This window comes from Mobula hypostoma, chromosome 27 (assembly GCF_963921235.1).
Source record: "Mobula hypostoma chromosome 27, sMobHyp1.1, whole genome shotgun sequence".
NCBI lineage: Eukaryota > Metazoa > Chordata > Chondrichthyes > Myliobatiformes > Myliobatidae > Mobula > Mobula hypostoma.
This window is the reverse complement of record NC_086123.1, coordinates 31,962,136-31,987,833: the sequence shown is the minus strand read 5'-3', so window position 1 is coordinate 31,987,833 and position 25,698 is coordinate 31,962,136. Positions and strand designations below refer to the sequence as shown.

At 40.4% G+C, this 25,698-nt stretch overlaps 1 protein-coding gene across 5 annotated transcripts in view; it reads right to left on the bottom strand.

Annotated features, from left to right (window-relative positions):
- The window catches only part of LOC134338343 (probable E3 ubiquitin-protein ligase HECTD4), a 291,135-nt gene that overhangs the window by 133,207 nt on the left and 132,230 nt on the right, over positions 1-25,698 (bottom strand). For all 5 annotated transcript variants that reach the window (XM_063034109.1, XM_063034111.1, XM_063034113.1 and 2 more), the window contains exons 18-30: positions 24,207-24,331; positions 20,000-20,153; positions 19,524-19,633; positions 18,038-18,245; positions 14,966-15,085; positions 13,691-13,795; positions 13,409-13,572; positions 11,263-11,505; positions 10,134-10,326; positions 8,215-8,319; positions 5,891-5,979; positions 4,348-4,523; positions 1,292-1,427 (exon numbers count right to left, since the gene is read on the bottom strand). In XM_063034109.1, the coding sequence (XP_062890179.1) occupies positions 1,292-1,427; positions 4,348-4,523; positions 5,891-5,979; positions 8,215-8,319; positions 10,134-10,326; positions 11,263-11,505; positions 13,409-13,572; positions 13,691-13,795; positions 14,966-15,085; positions 18,038-18,245; positions 19,524-19,633; positions 20,000-20,153; positions 24,207-24,331 (1,928 nt within the window). The remainder of the gene's footprint in view (positions 1-1,291; positions 1,428-4,347; positions 4,524-5,890; positions 5,980-8,214; positions 8,320-10,133; positions 10,327-11,262; positions 11,506-13,408; positions 13,573-13,690; positions 13,796-14,965; positions 15,086-18,037; positions 18,246-19,523; positions 19,634-19,999; positions 20,154-24,206; positions 24,332-25,698) is intronic.

Genomic DNA, 25,698 nt, shown 5'->3' with positions numbered 1-25,698 from the left:
GCTGCTTCCCACACCCTCACCTCTCCCTTCCCCTTTTCTCAATCCTGATTCCCTTCTCCCTGCCCCTTTCCAACTCTCAGTCCACAATAGAGATCCCTATCAGAATCAGGTTCATCAACACTCAAATTTTTTTTGGAGCAGCAGTACAGTGCAATACATAACATTTCTATAGCATTGTGCAAAGGTCTTCGGTACCCTAGCTATCTACGTGTGCCTAAGACCTTTGCACAATACTGTATACAGAACATTATTCAGACTCCACTTGAAGTCTTGCACGCAGTTTGGTCACTGCATTACAGGAAGGATGTGGAGATTGTGGAAAGGGTGCAGAAGAGGTTTACCAGGATGCTGCCTGGATTAGAGTGAGCTATAACAGCAAACTTGGGTTGCTGTCCTTACAAGGTTGAAGACTGGGTGAGATCTGAAAGAGGTTTTTTGAAAATTATGCACAGACTGGGTAGTCAGACAGAATCTTTTCCCAAGGATAGAAATGGTTAACACCAGAGGACGTTTTTAAGGTTAGGGCTGAGAAGTATAAAGGTCTGTTTACACAGACTGGTAGGTGTCTGGAATACCAGGACTAGTAGTGGAATCAGGCAAGTTGATGGAGTTTGAGAAGGTTTGAGCCATACACACGAGTACGAAGGGAATGAAGGTATATGGATGATACCCAGAAGGAGGACATTTAGTATAAACTGACATCAAGATTGGCACATCATGGACCGAATGACCGGGTAAGTGCTATACCTTTCTACTCTCTGCACTACTGGATGGACACTAACAACTATCCAAGGCAGGTCTTTTAACTGAGACCCATCCACCACCCTAAACATTTATCCCCTCCAAGAATGACAAATCTATGAGATCCAGTTACTGGTGTGGGAATTCCAATAGCAGCCCCCAAAATGCAACCAAAATATGGGCAGTAGGCACTTGAAAATAGAGCTGCCTGCAGCATCCCCTCCATACAGCAGACTTTTATTCCTTGGATTCACATTACTGTTATTTCCTTGCTGCCAAATCTAAATCCTGCAACTCCTTAATCAACAGCACAGTGTGTGAATTTTCTGAGGAAAGACTACTGTAGTTCAAGGTGGTTCATCATCACAAAATCAACAGCAACCAAGGACAGGCAATCAATGCTGGCCTTTTCAGTGACACCCAATTCTCAAAAAACTAATTAAAAAGAAAGACTAATCTGAAATTGTTCAAAAAAACAAACACAACATAATTACAATACTGAGAGATATGATCAATACTATGTCAACATGTAAATTAGCTTAATTTTTACCTCTGATTGGCTCGAGTGAATTCTAAATCTTCATTTGCAATCATTTCTAGGTCAGAGGGTGCTGACATACTGCGTAGGAAGACAGGCTGGCGAACAGTGTGAGAAATCATCTTGGTTTCAGAAGATGATTTGCATGCTGGTAAAATAAGCAAGCATGGGATTTGTCAGAAAATAAAGACCAAATATTTGCGATTTTTGTACTTGTCAGCTGGAACAGTGTATCATGCATTTATCTATTCTGTACTTCCATTTTTAAACTGCAGTTATACACCATTACCAATTTTTCTCTTTCCACATGGATTATGAAAACCTAAAACCCACTGGGTAAAGGTAACTTCATGGATTTGATTCAAATTGAATATTCCTGCTTAGAGGCAATCCTTTTCATGCCTTGTACATGGGCCAGTACAAGCTTACTTAACAAGTGTTTTGTTTATTATATACCCTTAACTGGACATCAAATCTTATTATACTTCAATTGTTTAACAGCAAAATTGTACATTCTATAAGAGAAGCAACATCAGTTCTTTGGCACTTATGAATGTTTCAACCTCAGGACCAACACTCCCATGTTCTTCCTTGTTGAATAAATGCACTTAAAACAAAACATCGGTACCAGCATCACCTCAATGACGGCTGTTTAGTACAGACTAGAGCTCTGAAGTAAAGAATGTATTCAATATAAAAACAGACCAACTACACCAAAAGCCCTCTTCTTCTTATGCCACCCCCACCTCTAATTCAGCATCAGAAGCCACTACTGCTGCAGGAAACTGCTCAAGTCCCAACTCTGCTACTTATTCAAACCTGAAATGTTCTTTATTTCAGTTCCTCCTCACTTACTACGTAGCAATAGCATTGCCTTCTCTCACCCTAAACTACTTCATTTTGAAATTTAGCTTGCCCTAATCCTCACCAGTGACAGCTCCAGCTGGCACACTCACTTACTTGAATTTGTTATCCCTTTCACTGGGAGTTAGTTGTTGACCATTACCTACAATAACACCTTCTGCCACATTTGTGGAAAAGTCTTTTCAATTCCCACAGTGGCCTCACAAGTCATCCCGGAACACACACAAAAAATACTGAAATTAAGTTGTCCTTGAGCTTAAGAAATGGGATGACCAAAAGCCACTGACTATACTTCAACGGGATCCCACCACTAAGCATATCTTTCCCTCCCCCCCTCTCTCTGCATTCCGCAGGGATCGCTCCCTACACAACTCCCTTGTCCATTCGTCCCCCCCATCCCTCCCCACTGATCTCCCTCCTGGCACTTATCCGTGTAAGCGGAACAAGTGCTACACATGCCCTTACACTTCCTCCCTTACCACCATTCAGGGCCCCAAACAGTCCTTCCAGGTGAGGCATCACTTCACCTGTGAGTCGACTGGGGTGATATACTGCGTCCGGTGCTCCCGATGTGGCCTTTTATATATTGGTGAGACCCGACGCAGACTGGGAGACCGCTTTGCTGAACATCTACGCTCTGTCCGCCAGAGAAAGCAGGATCTCCCAGTGGCCACACATTTTAATTCCACATCCCATTCCCATTCTGACATGTCTATCCACGGCCTCCTCTACTGTAAAGATGAAGCCACACTCAGGTTGGAGGAACAACACCTTATATTCTGTATGGGTAGCCTCCAACCTGATGGCATGAACATTGACTTCTCTAACTTCCGCTAGGCCCCACCTCCCCCTCGTACCCCATCTGTTACTCTTTTTTATGCACACATTCTTTCTCTCACTCTCCTTTTTCTCCCTCTGTCTCTCTGAATATACCTCTTGCCCATCCTCTGGGTCACCCCCCCCCCGTCTTTCTTCCCGGACCTCCTGTCCCATGATCCTCTCGTATGCCCTTCTGCCTATCACCTGTCCAGCTCTCGGCTCCATCCCTCCCCCTCCTGTCTTCTCCTATCATTTTGCATCTCCCCCTCCCCCTCCAGCTTTCAAATCCCTTACTCACTCTTCCTTCAGTTAGTCCTGACGAAGGGTCTCGGCCTGAACCGTCGACTGCGCCTCTTCCTATAGATGCTGCCTGGCCTGCTGCGTTCACCAGCAACTTTGATGTGTGTTGCTTGACTATACTTCACTCCACCCTGTTCACTGTAACAGCTATTATTTCTACACTTTCTCAGTCTTCATTTTTTCTGTTCTGCCAATGCCACCTTCATTTTTCCTATGCTGAGAATTCCAATTCATGGATTACAGAACGCAAATCATCTTTTTTTCCTGTTTCTGCACTTCACTCACCTAGAATCACAACATTCCTTCTGTCCTCACTTTCTGCCACACTACAACAGATCAATGCTTCCATTTCGATGCTCCCCCTAAATATATTGTTCCTTGACCTTTCCTCCAAAGCAACATATCCACTTTTCAATCTCTTCCAACACCAGCTTCATTGCTCATCCCATCAGTTAGAACAAGGCAGGAGGTACAGCACCATCTTTTACCTCCTCCATTTCCAGTCTCCAGGACCTCAAATGCTCCACGATAGAATAGCAATTTGCTGAGATGCCTTTCTACTTTGCAAATTCTGCTGGTCACAATCCAGTTTCCTCCAGCTTGGTATAATTAAATGCAGACTGGATGATGTATTTTTGTAACATAGCACTAATCCACAAACTAAACTGCTTCTGGCAACAGTTCACCAGCCCGCTCACTCCCTTTCTGACCTTGCTCCCCTTGGCTTCACAAACTGTTCTAATGAAAATTCATGGAGCAGCATTGCATTACTAAATTAGGCAGTTCAAAGCCATTGGCACTTGACAGTTGAGATAATCTCAACAATTTCAGATCATACCATTTAATCTTGGGTTAGAAGAACTATTGGCAATAATTCTGCCATACTTTTCTCACAGAATTTTCTACTGTTGATGCTTTTCAATTGCACAGTCATTTTGTCTCTCATCTGCCCCTCTTTTTCCCTTCTCTTGGCTCAAATCTCCTACATCTTCATCTAGTTCTGACAAAAACTCAATGACTTGAAACAGTTTTTCTTTTCCCATCTCCTACAATGATGATTTACAGCATTTTTTTTATTTCTGTACCTGGCGTATCGGCTGGTGTTCCCGAAATACTCCTCGTCAGACCAGACTGTGCTGCTATTGTAACATGCAGCAATAGCTCAGCTCGATTCATCAAGCTCTTAACTAAAGATTTTGTTTTTGATAAGGAATGCGAAGACTTCGGTGCCAAAGAATTCACCTCCTGGCCAAATTTCTCTCTGCACACGAGCAAAGTATTTTTGTTAAGGAGCAGATAAAATAAGCAGAAATAATAATTACATTTCAATTGAAATTTAGACTCATGAGAATGAGGATATGTCCAGTGACATTGGTGAAAGAAACTACTGCCTCCAGGGTCATTTCTTCTCATTTACAGGTCAGCAATAGCTTTCATCCGCAGCCTAACCAGGACATTTGCAGGCTTGATGTCATATTGCATAATGAGTCAAAGTTTGGCTTTGATACCTGCTCAATTAGGCAGGTCAGCTATTCCAAACACTGCAACATTGTCCAATTCTGTCCCACCTCAGCTCATCCACTGCTGAAATCTTCATCCACAATCTTGTTACTTCTAAACTTGGTTAGTTCCCTGATTCAATCATAAACTGAGGTCCAAATCTTAAACTTGAGGCCATTCTTATCTTTCACTGTCTTGTTCATGCATCAAACACTGCCTGCTCAGATTTACACAGCTCCCTCCCATTCATGTTGCTATCTTGCTTGCTGATCAACACCAACTCCTAGATAAACGATCTTTAACTTTCATTCTCATTTCAAGTCATTTTGCCCCCTGTCATTTCTAATTTCTTCCATGTCCACAACCCTCAGGTAGCTGCACTCCAATTCCAATACCCCAAATTTAATAATATTACCATCTGTCAAGACAGTGGTCTGAGACTCTCCCTTTATATAGTTGTTCTTTCCCCACTTATGATGATCCTGACAACTACTTCCATATCAAATGTAAGCCTGTATCACTTAGGTAGCTTAACATCTTGTTTTTGACAATGCCCCAGGGGAAACCCTTGGGATATCCTACCAACACAAGGTCATATAAATGGAAGTTGAGAATGGTTTTAAAATTAGATAACCCAAGTTCACTTACACAAGGCCATAAAATGATCTCTCTGGCCTTCATTTCTCAAATGTAAGCTGAATAAACGGTTGATTTAAGACTTCAGTTAGCGTTTTCTTACGTAAGGTTACTATGACGAGAAATGCACACACCTTGTGATACATAGAATAGTGGATACTTTATTTTTTTCATGAATCAAGTGAAAAGTCAGTCAACACAGTTCTACTGGGAAGTTTCTACTTAGACCACAAGCTATAGAAAATACTATTCTGTGATGCTTTTAGTGCAGAAGTGTTTTTTATTTGTGCTTATTCTATCTCAATTCATTCCTTCAAGGCACTAATACATGTTAGCTTTGTGAACTGAGGATGCTGGAGCAAATCAACAATTTATTTGAGTGGTCACAGATCAAGAAATAATCAAGTGATAGTTGGCTGGCTGTTTTACAGTACAGGAATTCCATACTTTCTAATCCCCTTGTTCATAAGTAACAGAGCAACTACATCTTACCTTAACAAAAGGACAACATTCTCCAAATCATTAGAGTCAAATGGCATTTCCTTTAGGGAGCATAGCAGTTCTAATTCCTTCATTTTACTCTAGAGAAAAATAAAACTATTAAAATTATATTTTAGGATCAACTCATCAATTTTAGCCAATATATGATTAACCATTACATGCAATGTTTTCTATGCTTCTATGCTAGACAACATGATAACTTCCAGAAGTTCACCATTAAGAATTCCAATTGTAAAAATTTCACTTTTATTTCACTCTGGGACTGGGTAGTAAAACAGAAGCTGATACTAGGCAAATATTAAGGATATGTACATCAAAAACAGGAATAAGAATCAAGAATCAATTCTATTCACCATTTACTCTTATATGTAGTTGGAATTTGCTGTGGTGTGCTGGTGCAAAATGCAACAATAAACAACACCTCTGGAGGGGGAGCGGAGTAATGATGGTGCTAAACGGCGACTCCTTCACTTGCATCTTCGGAAACAGCTCTATTTCCAACTTTAATATCTTTATTTTTCCCTTTCAGGGTTCTTTGGAAGACCTTGACCTGAAGTTATACGCTGACTTCAGTTCTTTCTGGGAATGGGACCCGCTCTTGGGGTTTCATAACTGACCGTTGTTGTTCAGCACACCAAGGGCTCATCCTAAGAGTCCATCTTGGATTTGGAAAACTAGGATCTCAGAGCTCTGGAGACGGGTGGATCGAGGGGCAGTGTCACGGCAGGAGACCCGTGTATCAGCAGGGAAGTCGGGATATCTGCTGTGTGCCCGAAGATCTTCTGGCACAGAGCTCAAAAAAAAGCGACATAACAGACTTTTAACATGATAAACCAGGGAGTTGTTTGTTATGTCTCCCCCCTCGCTGGGAAAACGGAGACACCGCCTTCTCCCTTATATGAGAGATAGAGAGAGAGATAGATAGATAGATAGATAGATAGATAGAGAGAGATAGAGAGAGAGAGAGAGAGAGAGAGAGAGAGAGAGAGATAGAGACAGAAAGCGAGCGAGCACACCTGTGGTATGTCATATACTGGGTGAAATGCAAAATCTTTGGGGTAACTGCAAGTCTGTGTCTTTGCTATTGCTTTGTTCACGCTTGACTGCTCGGTGGCAGGTAACGTTACTCTTTTTTGCTGGTGGGGGAGGGGGGATTGTTGCTTGCTGCTGCCTATGCATGGGAGGGAGGGGAGCTGGGAGGAGGGACTTTGGGGTTCTAACATTTAACTGTCATTCATTCTTTGGGGAACTTCTGTTTTCGTGGATGGTTGCGAAGAAAAAGCATTTCAGAATGTATATTGTACAACTTTCTCTGACATTAAATTGGACCTTTGAACCATTCAACAATTATAAAGAATAAAGAATTATATAAAGTTAGAAGTATTATATGGAATAAATGTACGTAAAACATAAATACAAGCGTGCATCTACAATGTAAACAGCATTATTAAAGAGTTTCTTAAAGTGCTTACAGTGCAATGCTGATGTAATGGATAGAGGGGAGTGTGGTGGGCCAATTATAATGGTTGATCAGATTAACTGCCTGGGGAAAGGAACTTTTAAAATGCTGTGATATTTTGGCTTGAATAGCTATATAGTGAAAAAGGATCTTAAGAAAAATGATCTTCATCATCCCTGATACTTGTACCTGCTGGAAGCCCGACAGAGTTTATTAGCTATTTAGTGTTTTCCAGAAGGGAGCTCGTGGAAAAGGTAGTTTGTTGGGATAGTAGCGATTTTTCTAGCCAGCTTCATTGTCCTGGACACATACAAGTTCTGCAGTGATAGCAGACTGCAGTCAATGACCTTCACAACTGTTCAGTGGCTATGGATTTCATTGCACCATCTGACATTCAAGCATTACGACCTCTCTATTTTGGTCAATATTCTTTACTTAAGTAACACTGTCCAAAACAATTAAGCTATTCAGAAAAGCTCTTTGCTGTTAGAGTCTAGATGGCCATTTTGTTTTAGAACAAGCAATAATGAAGTTTTAAAACCAATTTTTGAGAGCAGCCCAAAAGACACATCAGCATTGAAATTTACATATCTAAGCCTTACAGTGCTAATAATTTAAAAGTCCAATAAGTTACTGACAGCTCCCAACAATCCAGGTAGCACAAAGGAGAGCCAAGATGTATTTCATCTCCCACTGACACTCAGATGGAAACAATACACAATTCTAATCGTGATTAATTAACAGACTGGATTAACTCACTACTAATCAAAATAAGCCCAAGCACAGAAAAGTCAGTAGGCTAATTCTCAATTTACAAACAACAGTTACTTTCATCTTTTTACGTTCATATACAAACCTCATTGAAGTGATAGTCATGGAAGAATGGTATACTGTTTTCCAGTTTTCCTTGCTGACTATCTTCTATCTCACTCTGCCACTTCTGCTCAAGCTCTGCTACGCTCTACAAGACAATATATTAATATTATTGCAGAAGCATCTTTAAGCATACATCAAGTGAGAAATTTTCTGTTTGTAGAAATAAAGGGTATTCAACTAAAATGTACTTGTGTGTACTTGGATTTTCAGAAAGCCTTTGACAAGGTGCTACACATGAGGCTGCTTAACAAGCTACAAGCTCATGGTATTACAGTAAAGATTCTACCATGGATAAAACAGTGGCTGATTGGCAGGGGGCAAAGAGTGGGAATAAAGGAAGCCTTTTCTGGCTGGCTGCCAGTGACTAGTGGTGTTCCACAGGGGTTTGTGTTAGGGCGATTCTTTTTATGGTATATGTCAATGATTTGGATGATGGAATTGATGGCTTTGTTGCAAAGTTTGCAGATGATATGAAGAAAGATGTTGGGGCAGATAGTTTTGAGGAAGTAGAGAGGCTACAGAAGGACTTAGATTAGGAGAATGGGTTAAGAAATGGCAGATGGAATACAGTATTGGGAAATGTATGGTCATACACTTTGGTATTAGAAATAAAAGGGTTGACTATTTTCTAAATTGAGAGAAAATACAAAAAAACTGAGGTGCAAGGGGACTTGGGAGTCCTTGTGCAGGATTCCCTAGAAGTTAATTTGCAGGTTGAGTCTGTGGTGAGGAAGGAAGTGCAATGTTAGCATTCATTTCAAGAGGTCTAGAATATAAAAACAAGGATGTAATGTTGAAACTTTATAAAGCACTGGTGAGGCCTCACCTGGAGTACTGTGAACAGGTTTGAGCTACTCATCTTCGAAAGGAAGTGCTGAAACTGGAGAGGGTTCAAAGGAGGTTCATGAAAATTATTCCAGGATTGAAAGGCTTGTCATATGAAGAGCGTTCGATGGCTCAGGGCCTATATTCACTAGAGTTCAAAGAATGAGGCATGACTTCATTGAAATCTATTGAATGGTGAAAGGCTTTGATAGTGTGGATGTGGAGAGGATGTTTCCTTTGGTGGGAGAGACTAAAACCAGAGGGCACAGTCTCAGAATAGAGGGGCCTCCTCTTAGAACGGAGGAAAGGAGGAATTTCTTTAGCCAGAGAGTAGTGAATCTGTGGAATTCTTTGCCATAGGTATCCATGGAGGCCAAGTCTTTATGTATATTTAAAGCAGAGCTTGATAGATTCTTGATTGATCAGAGTATGAAGGGATATGGGAAGAAGGCAGGAGAGTGGGGCTGAAAGGGAAATTGGATCAGCTATGATGAAATGGCAGAGCAGACTCAATGAGTCAAATGGCCTAATTCTGCTCCTATATCTTATGGTCTTTTAGCTAGGCTATAGGTGTGTAATCAAGATGAGACACTCAGTCGAAGCTGGATTTTTCATTTCTGTAGTGGAACCAGATCGAAAGAAACGTTGCTGAACATTTCTTCACTGTTTGATATTAGTATCACTGAAAAAAGTCAAAGTTAATAAAATGCAACATTAATTCATGAACTTCCACTACAGACAAAATTCTTGATTGTATTCGAATTCATGTTTAGGAATGCATCAGGGAACAAATGAAGATTCCATTGATCTACTTCCTCCAGATCCTCCACTTCATTCTCCCTTCCCAAAATGAGCACTGCCTCTATTCAGACACCTTGAGCCAATAGGCTGGTCCTGGACTTATTTCCTGGCATAATTTACATATTACTATTTAACTATTTATGGTTTTATTACTATTTATTATTTATGGTGCAACTGTAACGAAAACCAATTTCCCCGGGATCAATAAAGTATGACTATGACTAAAACCACCGAAAACAAACGTACAATGTTCTTTTGTGTTCCCAACAATACCTGAAGTTGCCTCTCCATAGCATTTAGCTTTTTGAACGTTTCCCCCATTATTTTACACAAAAGGTCATATTCTTCCAAGTGCTCTTCACGATATTGGAAATTAATCAGAGACTGCAGTGCATCAATCAGATTCAAATGCTTGATCACACATGACACGACCATTTCTTCCATCACATCAGGTTGAATCACTTCCCTGCAATCAAGGAGGAAATAATGTCAGCAGGATCTGCATAATCACGTTTCAATTTTTTTTAATATAAAAAAAGTAGTTGAATAATTTCAAGGTGGATAATTAAAATTTTAGCTATTCCATAAATGTTACCTTAGTCCAAAAAAAACATATATAGCTACCAAAGCTTTTAAATAAGCATAGCTTATTGCAGCCTAATGCAATGACCCTAATCTTTCTCCAGCATGTGATCAGCCTATTTTAAAAAACCTATTATATTTGGGAATACATAATCATAGGAATCCAGAAAGAAAATGGAATTGATGAATGCTTACAACTTGAAAAATGGAATGCCAACTCTTACGGTCAAGGCGTAATGCAAAAGCTAGAGGAGCGCTATGTGCAATGATTTACTATTACTCTATTAAGCCGTTACCTTTATAATGATAGAAATTTTGCTATTACTTCTGTCAAAGTGAACATCTCACATGGTAACACACACAAAATACTGGAGGAACTCAGCAGGAACCCTTAATCAGGATTCACAAGATATCCTGCATGGTGTTAAACTGATCTTGTAAAATCACAAAAAAATCTCAGCTTTGATCACTAGCCTTTGCTAATTGATCTATTCTGGGATAATGATATATTTGCTATAGTGGCCTTCCTTGCCTTGAGAATGGTGAGGTAGAAAGAGAATTCAGCGTACTTTCTAGATTGTTATCCCTTAACTTTTGTAACAAGATATAGAAATGCTGAGGTCATTAAAGAACTAATTCAAACTCAGTTGAAAAATCCAAGAACTTTTATCAAACCTGAAAGAACATTATAGAATTAAGTGATTAGCTAAAATATTAAACATACAGTCTCTTCCAATGAACATCTACACTCTCACTACTGGAAGAGCACTGAAGTCCATTTTTCGATAATATATACTGACAAGGAAAAGACTCTACTCACTTAATACTTGGCCTGAACTGAGGTCTTGCACGGCCAGAGATTTCCCTGAGCTTTCCCATTATTCCAGGAGGCAGGCGTATTCTCGGCAAATCAAAGTAATGCCCAGTGACTGGAGGAGGTGGTGCAAGTGCATCGCAAGGATATGTGAACTCCCGGTCTTCTTCGATAGTTAGTGGCAGAGGTGAGGGACTTGGTGTCAATGCAGGAGATAAGGCACCATTTGCTTCTACCTGCCATTGGCATCTGTCAGCAAGAGACAGGGAAGGTTTCTGAAGTTCACTTACAACACAAAAACTGCATGATATCACTTATAAGTTTGCACATTAACTGATCCAAGTCAATGATGGATATGAATTGTTGATAATTTCAGTAAATATTCCTGATTACTTATGTACAGGACAATATCCATGAATTATAGAAGTTAATCATTTACCCTTCAAGTCTCTGCCATCTCTTTATAGAGAAGTCAATTCCATTCCCCCACTTGCTTTGTAGGTTTTACCTGAAAACTTGTCAAATATTTTCTTCCCTACCTAATCAATTTCCCATTGAAGGCCTCAAATAACCATTTTCACCAGTGATGTTTCCTTTGAATCATTTACTTGAGTCTCTAAATATATGTCTCTACTCCTTAAAACATTAACAAACAAGAATAACTTCTCTCTAATTACTCCATCTAAATCCATCTATAGCTCTATCAAATTTCACATTACCCTCACAAATTCCAATGTTAGAAAGTCTCAAAAAATCATGAAATAACTAATCCACGGTTTATTATAAACATGAGAAATTCTGCAGCTGCTGGAAATTCAAAGCAATGCACACAAAATGCTGAAGGAACTCAGGTCAGGCAGCATCTATGGAAAGGAATAAGCAATCAACATTTCAGTCCAAGACCTTTCTTCAAGATTGAATATAAAGGTGGCGGAGGTGGGAAGCAGCATAATTAGAGGGTGATGGATGAAGCCACGTGGATGGGAAATTTCAAGGGCTGGAGAATCTGACAGGAGAGGAGAGTGGACTATAGGAGAAAGGGACCCAGGGGAGGTGAAAAGAGGCAAGGGACCAGAGTGGAGAATAGAAGAAGGAGGGAGGAGGGGGAGTAATTTTTTTTACCATAAGGGGAAATCAATATTCATGCCATTAGATTGGAGGCTATCCAGATAGAATATAAGGTGTTGTTCCTCCACACCGAGGGTGGCCCTGTCTTGGCACAGAAGGAAGTCATGGACTGACATGCCCAAACAGAAGTGGAAATTAGAATTAAAATGTTTGGCCACTGGGAAGTTCCGCTTTTGGCGTTTACTATTTTCATATTGCATATGGGGAGCTACTCAATCTTTGAATTTACTGCTCTCCAGTAGAAAAAAAAAGGTGAACAATCTTCCAATCTCTATCAACTACTTGGAAGTACCTCAGATGTGGAAAGCAAGTACTCCCTTCATAATAGAAATTAAAATTCAAATCAAATTACTTCCTTGATAACGGACCTTGCATTTCCAGTAATTGCTAATTCCACTGGGGATTTTCTGTGTTAAGCTGTGCAACCATTTCAGAGTTATTGCTGCAATGGATTTAATTACATAATGCATAAGCAAAATACATCTAATGTTTAAATTCTATCAAAAATTTAAAAAATATACAGTGGATCTGACAAGATGGACATCATTATGTTAAAGATGCATTCTTACAGTAACAAAACTACTTGAGTTTTAGGTAAGAATCTCAATTTAATACAAAATCCTATTTCTAGAAATCTCATCTTTCATTAGTTTAGGTAAGCTTTCTTGTATCTCTTGGCATGACAATAGCCTATGTCATTTTCTGATTAGCAACACTAAAGCTTTGATATAAATTTGGACAAACAAAACTAGAGGAATTCATTTGCAGGAATTAAAGAGTATTTAATTTACCAGTATCACAGAATGATGAAAGCACATAATATTATAGAATTCTCAATATTTACTAAGGTTTTAAGGGTACTAATTTATGCAAGTTGATCCTTGCTAGAGATCTATTCAACATCTCATTAGCTGAAACACAATAAAACTTAAAGGATCACTCAAAGGGAAACAGTAATTTGCCACCCTTCAAATATTAAGGACGGACAAATTTGTCAAGTGAGAAAATAATTAAGATCACTTGCCTCTGTAGCAACTTTGATCTAAGCAGTTGTTGACATGCTTCCTCCTCTTTAGTTGTTTCTGGTCCATTATAAAGGATTCGTAGCATGGAGCACGCCAGTACAGAAAGTCCTAATGCAAGATCAGCAAGGAAAGGAAGCCCTCCTGAAACATCTTCTGAGGATTCCTGTCACAAGCAAATAATCACAACAAGCAGAAGTTTCAAAAACTAATCAAAATGTGGTGAGAGGAATTTGAGAGATGATATATATGGCAACTAAACAGAAACAAACTATGTACCTTACCTGGGCTCGAACGGTACAAGCAAATCCCCACATGGCTTTATCAGGTGTGTTGTGCTCTCGCCCGCTCCTCATCTCAAAAGAAAAAGTAACTGTGTCTCCCTCAACCTGATAAAAATATATACTTAAGGCTTAATTTCACACCCAAGACAGCTTAGTGACTTCAGTTCTAAATAAAACTTGTTTATAGAGCAGTATCTTTGCCATTTAATCAGACTTCAATTGATCATTTCAGTAACTGTTTAACTCATTTCTTTCCCTGAAAATAAGTCAAATGTACTTCAAAACTACATTTACTGAACAGCTTAAACACGAGGAATTCTGCAGATGCTGGAAATCAAAGCAAAACACATCAAAGTTGCTGGTGAACGCAGCAGGCCAGGCAGCATCTCTAGGAAGAAGTACAGTCGACGTTTCAGGCCGAGACCCTTCGTCAGGACTAACTGAAGGAAGAGCTAGTAAGAGATTTGAAAGTGGGAGGGGGAGGGGGAGATCCAAAATGATAGGAGAAGACAGGAGGGGGAGGGATGGAGCCAAGAGCTGGACAGGTGATAGGCAAAAGAGATATGAGAGGATCATGGGACAGGAGGCCCAAGGAGAAGGAAAAAGCGGGGGGGGGGGAACCCCAGAGGATGGGCAAGGGGTATAGTCAGAGAGACAGAAGGAGAAAAAGGAGAGAGAGAGAAAGAGTGTGTGTATTTAAATAAATAACGGATGGGGTACGAGGGGGAGGTGGGGCATTAGCGGAAGTTGGAGAAGTCAATGTTCATGCCATCAGGTTGGAGGCTACCCAGACGGAATATAAGGTGTTGTTCCTCCAACCTGAGTGTGGCTTCATCTTTACAGTAGAGGAGGCCGTGGATAGACATGTCAGAATGGGAATGGGATGTGGAATTAAAATGTGTGGCCACTGGGAGATCCTGCTTTCTCTGGCGGACAGAGCATAGGTGTTCAGCAAAACAATCTCCCAGTCTGCGTCTGCTCTCGAGAAGGCCACATCGACGCAGACTGGGAGGTCGTTTTGCTGAACACGTTTTGCTCCCCCTCCCCCTCCCACTTTCAAATCTCTTACTAGCTCTTCCTTCAGTTAGTCCTGACGAAGGGTCTCGGCCCGAAACGTCGACTGTACCTCTTCCTAGAGATGCTGCCTGGCCTGCTGCATTCACCAGCAACTTTGATGTGTGTTGTTTACTGAACAGCTGCTGCAGCTCTCAAATAATGAAAAGATACATAAACTTAAGTCACAGCCAAAATTATTAATTTTACCTATATAATTACCTTGACCAAGTCCTTAGGCCAACCAGTTCCCAAGACACTGCGGCTTCCATATCCCAATGTATTACCACCATATTCTGCTACTTTCCTGCTGTTTGTGTTTGGTCCTGCATAAATCACCAGCTGCAAAAGTAAAATTGCACATTGTAGAAGGATATTACTGAGAATTAAATCCTACTGGTTAAGAAAACTAAGTTCATAAAATTAATTTGAGGTCATATGAACACAGATGTAGAATTTAGAATAAGGACTATCCATCGTAAAGAAAAATAATACTAAAAAGTTCTCCACGGTCTACTCATGAAACAAAGTTTTCACATCATTCCAAATGGGAAGATAGCCAAAGTTGACACCCAAATCTTGGAAAAATGAAATATGAAAAACTAGGCAAGAAATTGCAGTGGCCCTGGCTGAGATATTTGTAGCTTCCTTAGCCATGGTTGGGACACCAGAAAGCCGGAAGATGCTAATGTTGATCAGCTTGGGAAGTGGGTCAGAGGATGGCACTTTGCCAAGTCAAACTAAGGCACAACTTACACATTAAGTTGTAGGACATTGAAAAGCATTATAGAGCAGAGGGAATTAGGGCTACAGGTAACACACACCAAATGCTGGAGGAACTCAGCAGGTCAGGCTGATGCTGCCTGTTCTGCTGAGTTCCTCCAGTATTTTGCATGTGTTGCTTTAGATTTCCGGAATCTACAGACTTTCTCATGTTTAGGGCCACAAGTACATATTTCTGTGAAAGGTAAGACATGGTGGTGAAAAAGACATTTGGCACACTTGCTTTCATCAGTCAGGGCACTGAGTACAGGAGTTGGTGAGACTGCACTTGCAATTCTGTGTACCCGGTCTGGTCAGTAGGTATAGGAAGCATGTCATTAAGCCGGAAGGGGTACAGAAAAGATTCACAGAAGTTACTCGGACTAACGGGCTTGAGCTATAAGAGACTGGTTAGGCTGTGACTTTTTTTTTCTACAGTGTAGGAGGCTGAGTGGTGATCTTATTGAGATTTACCAAGTTATGAGGACCATAGATAAGGTGAATAATTATCGAGGCTGCAACTTTTTCTTAACAGAGTAGGAGGCTTTGTGGTAATCTTTTTGAGATTTGTAAAACTATGAGGGCCATAAATAAGGCGAGTGGTCAGAATCTAAATCTTGAGGGCATATACGCAGGGTGAAAGGAAAAAGGTTTAAAAGGAATCTGAGAGGCAACTTTAACCGCACTGACTCAGATGGGTCATGGAACAAGCTGCAAAGGAAGTGATGTTGGTGGGTAGAATTATAACATTTATAAGGCATTTGCATGGATAAGAAAGGCTTGGAGGAAGGGCTTCCCAAACCTTTTTCTGCTATGGACCAATACCATTAAGGAAGAGTCCACGGATCAAAGGTTGGGAACTCCTGGCTTAGAGATACGTGGCAAACACAGGGTGATGAGCCAAGATCAAACAAACAACTCGGCCACTATGAACAAGTTAGCACAAAGGTCCAGTTTTCAAGTTGTATAATTCTGTGACTGCTTTTCAACCAAAGATATAAACACCAGCTAAAAGTAGTAAACTAAGCCCTTGGGTATTCTGCTGTTGCTAAAACACACTGAAACACTAAAAGTCTATCGGGTTAAGTTAATTTGTTATTTCAAAGATTCAAAAAACTATATTGTCATTCTAACCGTATCTCAGCTCTTCAGGGCAGAATGAGACAGACAGCGTTTCTCAGGAGCAGTGCAGTCATAACATAACAAACACAACACTAAATAATAAACATAACAATAAATAGTAAAACACAACAGCCACATGTCAGTTAAAATCAAGTTATAAGTGTCCAGTGCAAAGCTATTATTTACAAATGGGCAGGGTCTTTTTGTTTTGTTCTTCTTACTCATTCTTCTATTTTACATAGAGAGAAGTCTCAGGAACTTTGTTTTTCTTTTTCTCTAACTCACCAAATATTTGTACATATGGATACTCCCTCCAGGAAACAGTTTCCAATAACAATATTGATTGAAAATTTGTCCTTAGATATGTGAATGAACCCAGTGTTACTGAGTTAATCAGATTTATAGAAAGGAACAGCAGTGCCTTGTTCTTGCTTTGCTATTCATCAAGTCATGGACAAACTTTTACCTCAACACTATTTTCCCTATTTTATACCCATTTCCTTTGATTCCTTTATATTTTTCCTCATCTTAGTCCTATTCAGATGTTTTGGTCCTGTATTTCTTAATCAGAGAAATCATCCTCCCTGCATCCAGCCAGCTAAGCTCTGTGAGAATTTTGTAAGCTTCAATCAAATCTCCTCCCCTTCTATACTCTATAGTTCCTTTCGCCAAACTATTGATATTGATAGAGAATATCTAGAGCCCAAAACCAATCCCTCTGGTACCATCTCATCTTACCACTCCAGTCTAAGAAATGTCCACTTATCACCATTCTTGGCTTTCTGTCCAGAAACCAACTCTCAACCAATTCAGTGCATTAGCCCCAATGCCCTATAGAGACATTTGTTCAGCCATTTGCTGCCTGGGATTCTCTTGAAAGCCTTTTGAAAATCCAATTTTACCACACCCACTTGTTTTCCCATATCTATTCTATTAGCTACATCCTCAAAGAATTCTATTTGGTAAGCTGAGCCTATTTTTATTTTACTTCCATTTAATCCATCAAGTCTCATTATACTTTAATATTTTCTGTCATTACATCTTTTATTATAGATTTCATCATTTTTATTGATTATGAACAACAGCCTGGTAGTTCCCATTTTCTCTTTTCCTCCTTCCTAAATTTTGGGGTTAACATTTGTTATGCTCCAACAGACAGCAATAATTGCAGAGTCTATAGGACTTTGGAAGTTGATTACCAGAGCATTCACTATCTCTACAAACACCTCGGGTAGTACTCAAGTAGATTATGCCCTTGGGATTAATTTATAGCATTTTCGCCACTTACAATGATCATTCCATCAGCATTCTAACACCTCTTCTCCACTTTTTATAAACACATTTAAATGCATCTTGTTTAACTCAAAGCATTAACAATTTGAAAATTACAGTATTTTTTTTGCCATTTACCTTGTCATAATCATATTGGGAGGAGCAACGAGTATCAAACCTCAGATAAAGGCAGCGTGCACCAGGAATATGCACAGTCTCTTTGAACTTGTAGTTGTCTCTCACAGGATGGACTGTTTCTACTGTCTTTCCAGCCGCCCACGGTGCGGGGATCTTCAACCCGGTCAGAAAGCCAGGCTCTTCCTTTTCCTCCAGCATACGGTAACTCCTAAGATAAAGAGTTCATTTTGCAGTATTCCAACAAATTTGAACACAATGCTACATCAAATCAATAGACTGGAAAATGAAAGGTTTAAATCTGAATCAAATAAAAATGGCAATAGGGTAGCAGGTCAACATATTGGAAAGGGCAGGAGGTGATTGGGTATATTTCCCCAAAGTAAGGTGGATCTGCAGATTGCCAGCTCATGCTGTGAATACTGCTCCGTTGAGTTTGTGCAATAGAATTATTATCAGGTTTATTATCACTGACATACGTTGCAAAGTTTATTGTTTTGTGGCAGCACTACAATGCAACACAAAAAAATTGCAAGTTACAATAATTACAAAAATAATTGAGCATTGCAAAGTGAGCAACATAGTGAGCCCTGTTCATGGACAATTTAGAAATATGGTGACAGAGGGGAAAGCTGTCCCTAAAATGCTGAATGTGCATCTTCAGGCTGCTGTATCTCCTCTCCAACGGTAGTTATGAGAACAAGGGATATCCTGGATGGAAAGACCCTTAAATAATGGATGCCACCTTCCTGAGGCACTGCCTTCTCAATAAATCCTTGGTGGGGAGGCGAGGGCTCATGATGAAGCTGGCTGATCCTGTAATCCTCCGCAGCCTATTTTGGTCCTGTATTTTGGAGCCTCCGTACCAGGTGGTGATGTGACCAGTCCATGGAACATCTGTAGAGATTTGTTAAAGTCTTTGGTGACATACCAAATCTCCTCAAACTCCAAATAAAGTATAGCTGTTGGCATGTCTTCTTTGTGAAAGATCAGTACGTTGGGGTCAGGAGAGATCCCCTGAGATACTGATGCCCAGGAACTTAAAGCTTTTCCACTGCTGACCCCCTCAATGAAGACTGGTGTGTGTTCTCCCAACTTGCCCCTTCCTGAAGTCTATCATGGAAGGAAGACCAACTTCTGCACAAAAACTACTTCAAAAGGTTAGGAGTAAATTTGGTACCAAATATTTAACTAAGTATTTTTCAGATTTCTTTCCAGTAATTAGTTGCCATTTTAATCTTTTTTCACTTTTCCAAGGAGATTATATGGATGATGATGGAACGGGGACAGGATGAACAATTCTACTGAATCATAGTGAATAACTGATGAATCATAGTACAGGTCAGTGTGGAGATCAGCACGTCACTGTCTCTCACTTATCATAGGTTCATGCATCTGTAACATTGATAAGGTTGGAAATAACTATGTTTCGACACAGAAACAAAATTAAAAGTAGTAGAAGTAGGAACAGCAGGTTAACTTTTATCACCTGTCATCTAACAAGGGAACTTTCCCCTTCTGGCTCTGTTCAGCTCCTGCATACAGATCATCACCAACATCTGTGAAAACGGGAGTTTGTGTCTTCAATAGCAAGGCAGTCTGAACAAAAGAACAGTGTATTAAACTTAATGGATTCAAGATAAGCAGAGATACAGTTTTAGTCATTTGAAATAAAAGCACAAGAAATAAGAGAGTAAAGAGAGCACAAGAAGCCATAGAGATGGGAACATTGCTAGAGTGCTAAAAGAAAATATACAGGAACAAAGCCTTCAACGACATTAAATGAAATAAACAAGTAACTAAGGAAATAACTGGAGATAATATGAAACATTTTTTTCTGAGATTAATCACTTTCATTATAACATTCAGATTCCAATTGTTGTAGATGATTAGTTGAAAAAAGATCCGGTTATTATAGTTGAATATTTGAGAAAAAAGGTCAAACATTATTGTGTAAGTAATTACCTGGCTGGTGTAGAGAACAAGCTGAACAAGCTGTGGCATAAGTGCATCTGCCATTGTCAGTGTCTGGAGATTTGGGTGCATTAGTGAGGTAAGCAATATTGGCAGCAAATGGCCCAACAAAGTAGCCTTGGTGATTTGTTCCAAGCCCTTCAGCCTGCAATGAAAAACCAGTCTTATTTTATTCCATTGATAGGAGTCATTTGGCCTAAGGTATTGACTTATTTGACTCTTGATTATCACTCAGCTGTTGAAACAGAACAGGAATTGGCACTCCAGAGAAGGAATCGTTATCCTGTCATCTATGTATAGTAGTATTTTGCTTGTGATAACAATGTTTTATGCAAAGAAGCCATTCAGTCTATCGAGCTTCTTACTCTTTTGGCAATCATGAGACAGCATATCCTTATGCCTTCTGAATCATTGCAGGAGACATCAACCAGGCTAGCCTGACATCTCGGACAAACTACCACCAGAATGTCACCTGTGGAACCAGAGGAGCGAACACATTGGATCACCATCAAACATGCTTACCATGCTATACCAACACTTTGGCAAGTTCAACCACCTGACTGTTCTTCTACCCCTCCATTATAGCAAACATAGCACCAGTGGTGAGGACAGTGAAGGTATGGACAAGGGAGATGGAGCATTTAAAAGACTGCTTTGAATTAGTGCACTGGATCATATTCACGGATTCATCTTCAGATCTGAATGAATATGCAATGGGCATTACTGGCTTAAATCAACACAGCACGTTAGGCAGCATCCATGGAAATGAATAAGCAGTCGACATTTCGAGCCAAGACCCTTCAGGGTTGATGAGGGGTCTCAGCCACAATATCTACTGTATATTCATTTCCATAAATGCTGCCTGATCTGCCGAGCTCCACCAACATTTTGTGTGTTGCTCTTGATTTTTAGCATCTGCAGAATCTCCTGTTACCGACTTAATTAAGACCTGCGTAGATGAGGGTGTGCCTTTGAGAACTTACTGAGTCTTTGCAAACTATAAGCCCTGGATGAGCCAAGTGATTCACAGTCTGCTGAAAGCGAGATCTGTGTTGCTCAAGACCAACAATCAGAACTCTATAAGAGTCCAGCTACAAACTACGGGAGGTCATCATGAAAACAACAAAAGCAATCCCGTACGTAGACAGAATCAGACATTTGGCATCTGTGGCAGGCTTTGCTTGCCACTGCTTCCCATAAGGCAAAAAATCTAATAGCATAAATGGCAGTGAGCTCTATGCCTTTTGTGCAGACTCTGAAACGGAGAATAACACTACACCTAGGTGAATCTCCACAGCAATTGGTGACTCTTATCTCTGTCTCAAGGGCTGATGTCAGAACATCCTTCAAGGAAGTGAACTCTTGCAAGGCATCTGGCACTGATGTTGTACCTGGCAGGGTACTGAAAATCTGTGCTGACCAACTGGCTAGAGTGTTCAAGGACATTCTAAACCTCTTACTGCTGCAGTAAGAGGCTCTCATCTCCTTCAAAAGGGCATCAATCATACCAGTACCAAGAGCAGCATGAGCTCTACTATGACGAAGTGCTTTGAGCGGTTGGTCATGGTTAAAGTTAATTCCTGCCTGAGCAAGGAGCAGGACCCACTGCATCACGGTTACTGGCACAACATGTCCATAGTGGATGTAATCTCATGGTTTTCCACTTGGTTTTAGAGCACGTAGACAACAGCAAAACATACATCAAACTGCTGCTTACTGATTACAGCTCAGCATTCAACATCATCCCCTCACTACTAGTCAACAATCTTCTTTCTTTTTGGCGTGTGCGTACATGCATGTGCCCGTGCGTATGCGATGTTGGTGGGACGATGTCTTTTCCATGCCTTTTCAAGGCGCTGAGCAAGACTGTGTGGTGCACCCCCCCACACACACACAGACACTTCGCAGCATTTTTCCCTTTATTTTACGAGGTCGAGTTGCGATCTCGACACTCAACCCGGCACAGATGGGAAGTGTACTCGGGAGTGGACCCGGCTGGGTTCAAACCTGGGACCCTCCATTCCAGAGTCTGGTGCTGATGTCATTGCGCCATCAGCCGGGCCACTAGTCAACAATCTTCAAAAACTGAGAACCCCTGTACCTCCCACTGCAACTGAATCCTCGACTTCCTTATTTGAAGACCAAGTCAGTGTGAAATAGTAATAACCATCTCCACCTTGCTGGCAATCTACACAGGTACGCCTCAAGGAAGTGTTTATCCCACTGCTCTACATCCATGATTCTGTGGATCAGCACACAGATCACGTGCCATCTATAGATTTTTCAGATGGCAAAGAGGTGTAGAGGATTGAGATAAAATGACTAGTTACATCGTGCTGCCACAAAATCATACAGTCAACATCAGCAAGGCCAAGAACAAATTGTGGACTTCAGGAAGGGGAATTCAGAAGAACGTACAGCAATCCTCATTGAAGGGGTCAGTGGTGGAAAGGGTGGAAGCTTCAAATTCCTGGGCATCAGTATCGCTATGGATCTATCCTGTGCCCAACATATTGATGCAATCACAAAGAAGGAACGCTGGGATTACTTCTTGAGAAATGGTATGTCACCAAATACCCTTGCAAAATTTTATCTATGTAGGGTGGAGAGCATTTGGACTGGTTGCACCAGAGGCTGGTATAGAGCTTCCAATGCACTGGATTGAGAAGTTGCAGAGGGTTGTAGAGTCAGCTAGCACCCACCATGGGCAAAACCCTTCCCACCATCAAGGTGGTGGCATCCATCATTACAGACCTTCACTGTCCAGAACATAGCCTCTTCAGATTTTACAACTGGGGAGGAGGTACAAGGGCCTGAAGACCAAACTCAGTGCTTTAAGAACAGTTTCTTCCCGTCCCTCATCAGACTTCTGAATGGTCGAGGAACACTGACTCATTACTTGCCACTTGAAATGTTTATATATTTTGTAATTTATAGTAATTTTGTCTTACACTGTACTGCTGTTGTAAAACAACAGCATTTCACAGCACACAACATATTATGGAGGAATTCAGTAATTCAGCAGCATCTATGGAGGGGAATAAACAGTTGTCATTTCGGACTGCTACCCTTCCTCAGGACTGGGGGCAGATTCTGGATCCTGTCCCCTTCCTTTTCAGTACTGAAGAAATATCTCAGCCCAAACATCAACTGTTCATTCCCCTCCATAGATGATACCTGGCCTGCTGAGCTCCTCCAGCATTTTGTGTGTGGCTCAAGCATCTGCAGAACTTACTGTGTTTAAAATTCCATGACATACATCAGTGATAATAAATCTAATTCTGATTCATCTTAAGCATGGCAATATAAGAAATGTGAGAGAACAGGGCCACCTGGCTCCCTCAGTCTGCTCTGCCATTCAACAAGGTCATAGCTGACCTTCAGCCTCTATCTCCCCTCTGCTTCCTAGTAACCATTCACTCCTTCAACATATAAAAAGCTATCAATGACTGAGCCTAAAAAGACCTTTGGAGCAGTTGTTCCAGATATACTGCCCTTTGAATGAAGATTTTTTCCCCCATTCCAAAATGGTTTCTAGTTTTTCCATCACAAGTATGTTCATTTATGTGCAACAACAAAATCTGCTGAATGAGCTTTGCATGTTGATCAGAGGTAGGAGGAAAGGAGTTGTTAATGTTTCAGGTTAAAACCACATGAGACCCCGCACAAGGATGGGATGCAGGGTTTTGACCTGAAACCGTAACCTCATTAATCCTGATTCAGGGTTTCGACCCAAAATATCAACAATTCCTTTCCTCTCCCAAATGCTACTCGAGTCACTGGTTGTAATCCAGCAGATTGTTTGTTGCTCCAGATTCTAGCATCTCTGGATCTAGTATCTCCAGTTTATATAGTTAATTCTAGCAAATATATCTTTTTCTCTTCAGGAATGCTGGTTGCATCTTGACCTGACATCCACGAGCAAAACTGAGAACAAAAGTGAGAAAGAAAATAAGGGGAAGGAAAAAGGGGACTGACAGAAAGTCAAGAGGGGGAAACAGAGATATAAATAATGGCTTCCATAAAAGTTGGAACAAAATAACTGAACTTAACATGGGAGCTCTAAACCACTTAGAATTGAGACTTCTCTAAGAGACTGGACTGGGGTGGGGGAATGAGAAAAGTGCCTATAGAAATATACCTCATATTACAATGAAACAAAGTCAGTAGATTAAACAAAATAAAAAGCTGCACTGACCTGTGTTCCTTGTCAGCTATATCACTGTTAATAACTGAGGTGGTAACACGCTGGAGTTTTTCAAGCACCTCATCACATCCTGCTAGGATTTTGGTGGCTAGTGCTAAAATACTGGCCTGGAGCTCCTATATTGAGGAACAAAATCACAAAACTTGAGTCACACAGTTAGCCAGCTTCCCAACAGCAGACAACAGGCAAATTGCAACTTTCAAGTTCAAAACAAACATGAACTGACATTGCAGACAATGAATAGAAAGAGTAAATCGCAAACAAAGCTCAAACTACAATGACTAACAAGCTTTATGAAAATGAAATCTTTCCAGCACTTTCTGAGCTTGCTGCTTACTTGAACAGAACCGGACAAACCTTGGTCTGTACTTGTTGGCACAATTGAAGAGGTGGCAGACCTCCGTAAAAGGAATACAAAATATTCAGTCAGTATTCTTCCAAGACTAAGGATTGGATTAAGCTGTTTTGATTCTAAATGTCTGAAGAACCTGTTACAAAAATTAGTTCCACTAGAAAGACAAATTGGGTATGTAACTGGGGGCAGTTATGCAACATCAGCACAGCAAGAATAAATGTATTCTGAGGAAACAATGAGTCTTAATGAAGTTGCTGAAAGAACAAAAAAATACAACAAAGAAGATACAGAACAATAAAAATTCAAATCTTTACTTCCACTCCCACCTTTTCTTATGCATTTTCCCCCTACAGACTACTCGCAGGAATCTGGAATTTACTCTGTGGTGAACAGAGAAAGGAGAAGACTGTAACAGAACTACTTGACTCAACCTGCTTTGCGGTAACTATGTCTATACTAGATGTAGGAAATGGTGATTGTCAACTTTGATAGGACATAATCTGAAATAGGACTCTTCTTATTGCAGCCAAACAGTAACTTATCAAAGTGTATTTAAATAACATTAGTTATACATTACATAAATTAGCTCATTCAAATTATAAATTACATAGAACAATATAGCACAGTAAAGACATTTTGGCCCACAATGTTGTGTTGACCTTTAACCTACTCTAAGATCAATCAAATCTTCCCCCCACGTTGTCCTCCATTTTTCTATCATCCATTGAAGAGTCTCTTAAATGTCCCAAATCTACCTGCTTCTACCACCAGCCCCACCAGCGCATTCTATGCACCCACCACTCTGTAAAAAAAACTTATCTCCGATATCCCAACTATACCTTCCTTCAATCACCTTAAAATTATGTCCCTACATTTTAGCTATTTCTCCTGAGGTAAAAAAAAATCTCTGGCCGTCTACTCTATTCCTCTCATCACCTTACACACTTCTATCAAGTCACCTCTTATTGTCCTTCCCTCCAGAGTAAAGCCCTAGCTCGTTTAACAGAAACCTATTGTAATATAACATCTGTAACTGTTAAAGAGTAGTACTTAATAGTACTTCTCATTACTCCCATCGGGGAGGTGGTACAGGACCCTGAAAACCCACATACAACGATTGAGGGGCAG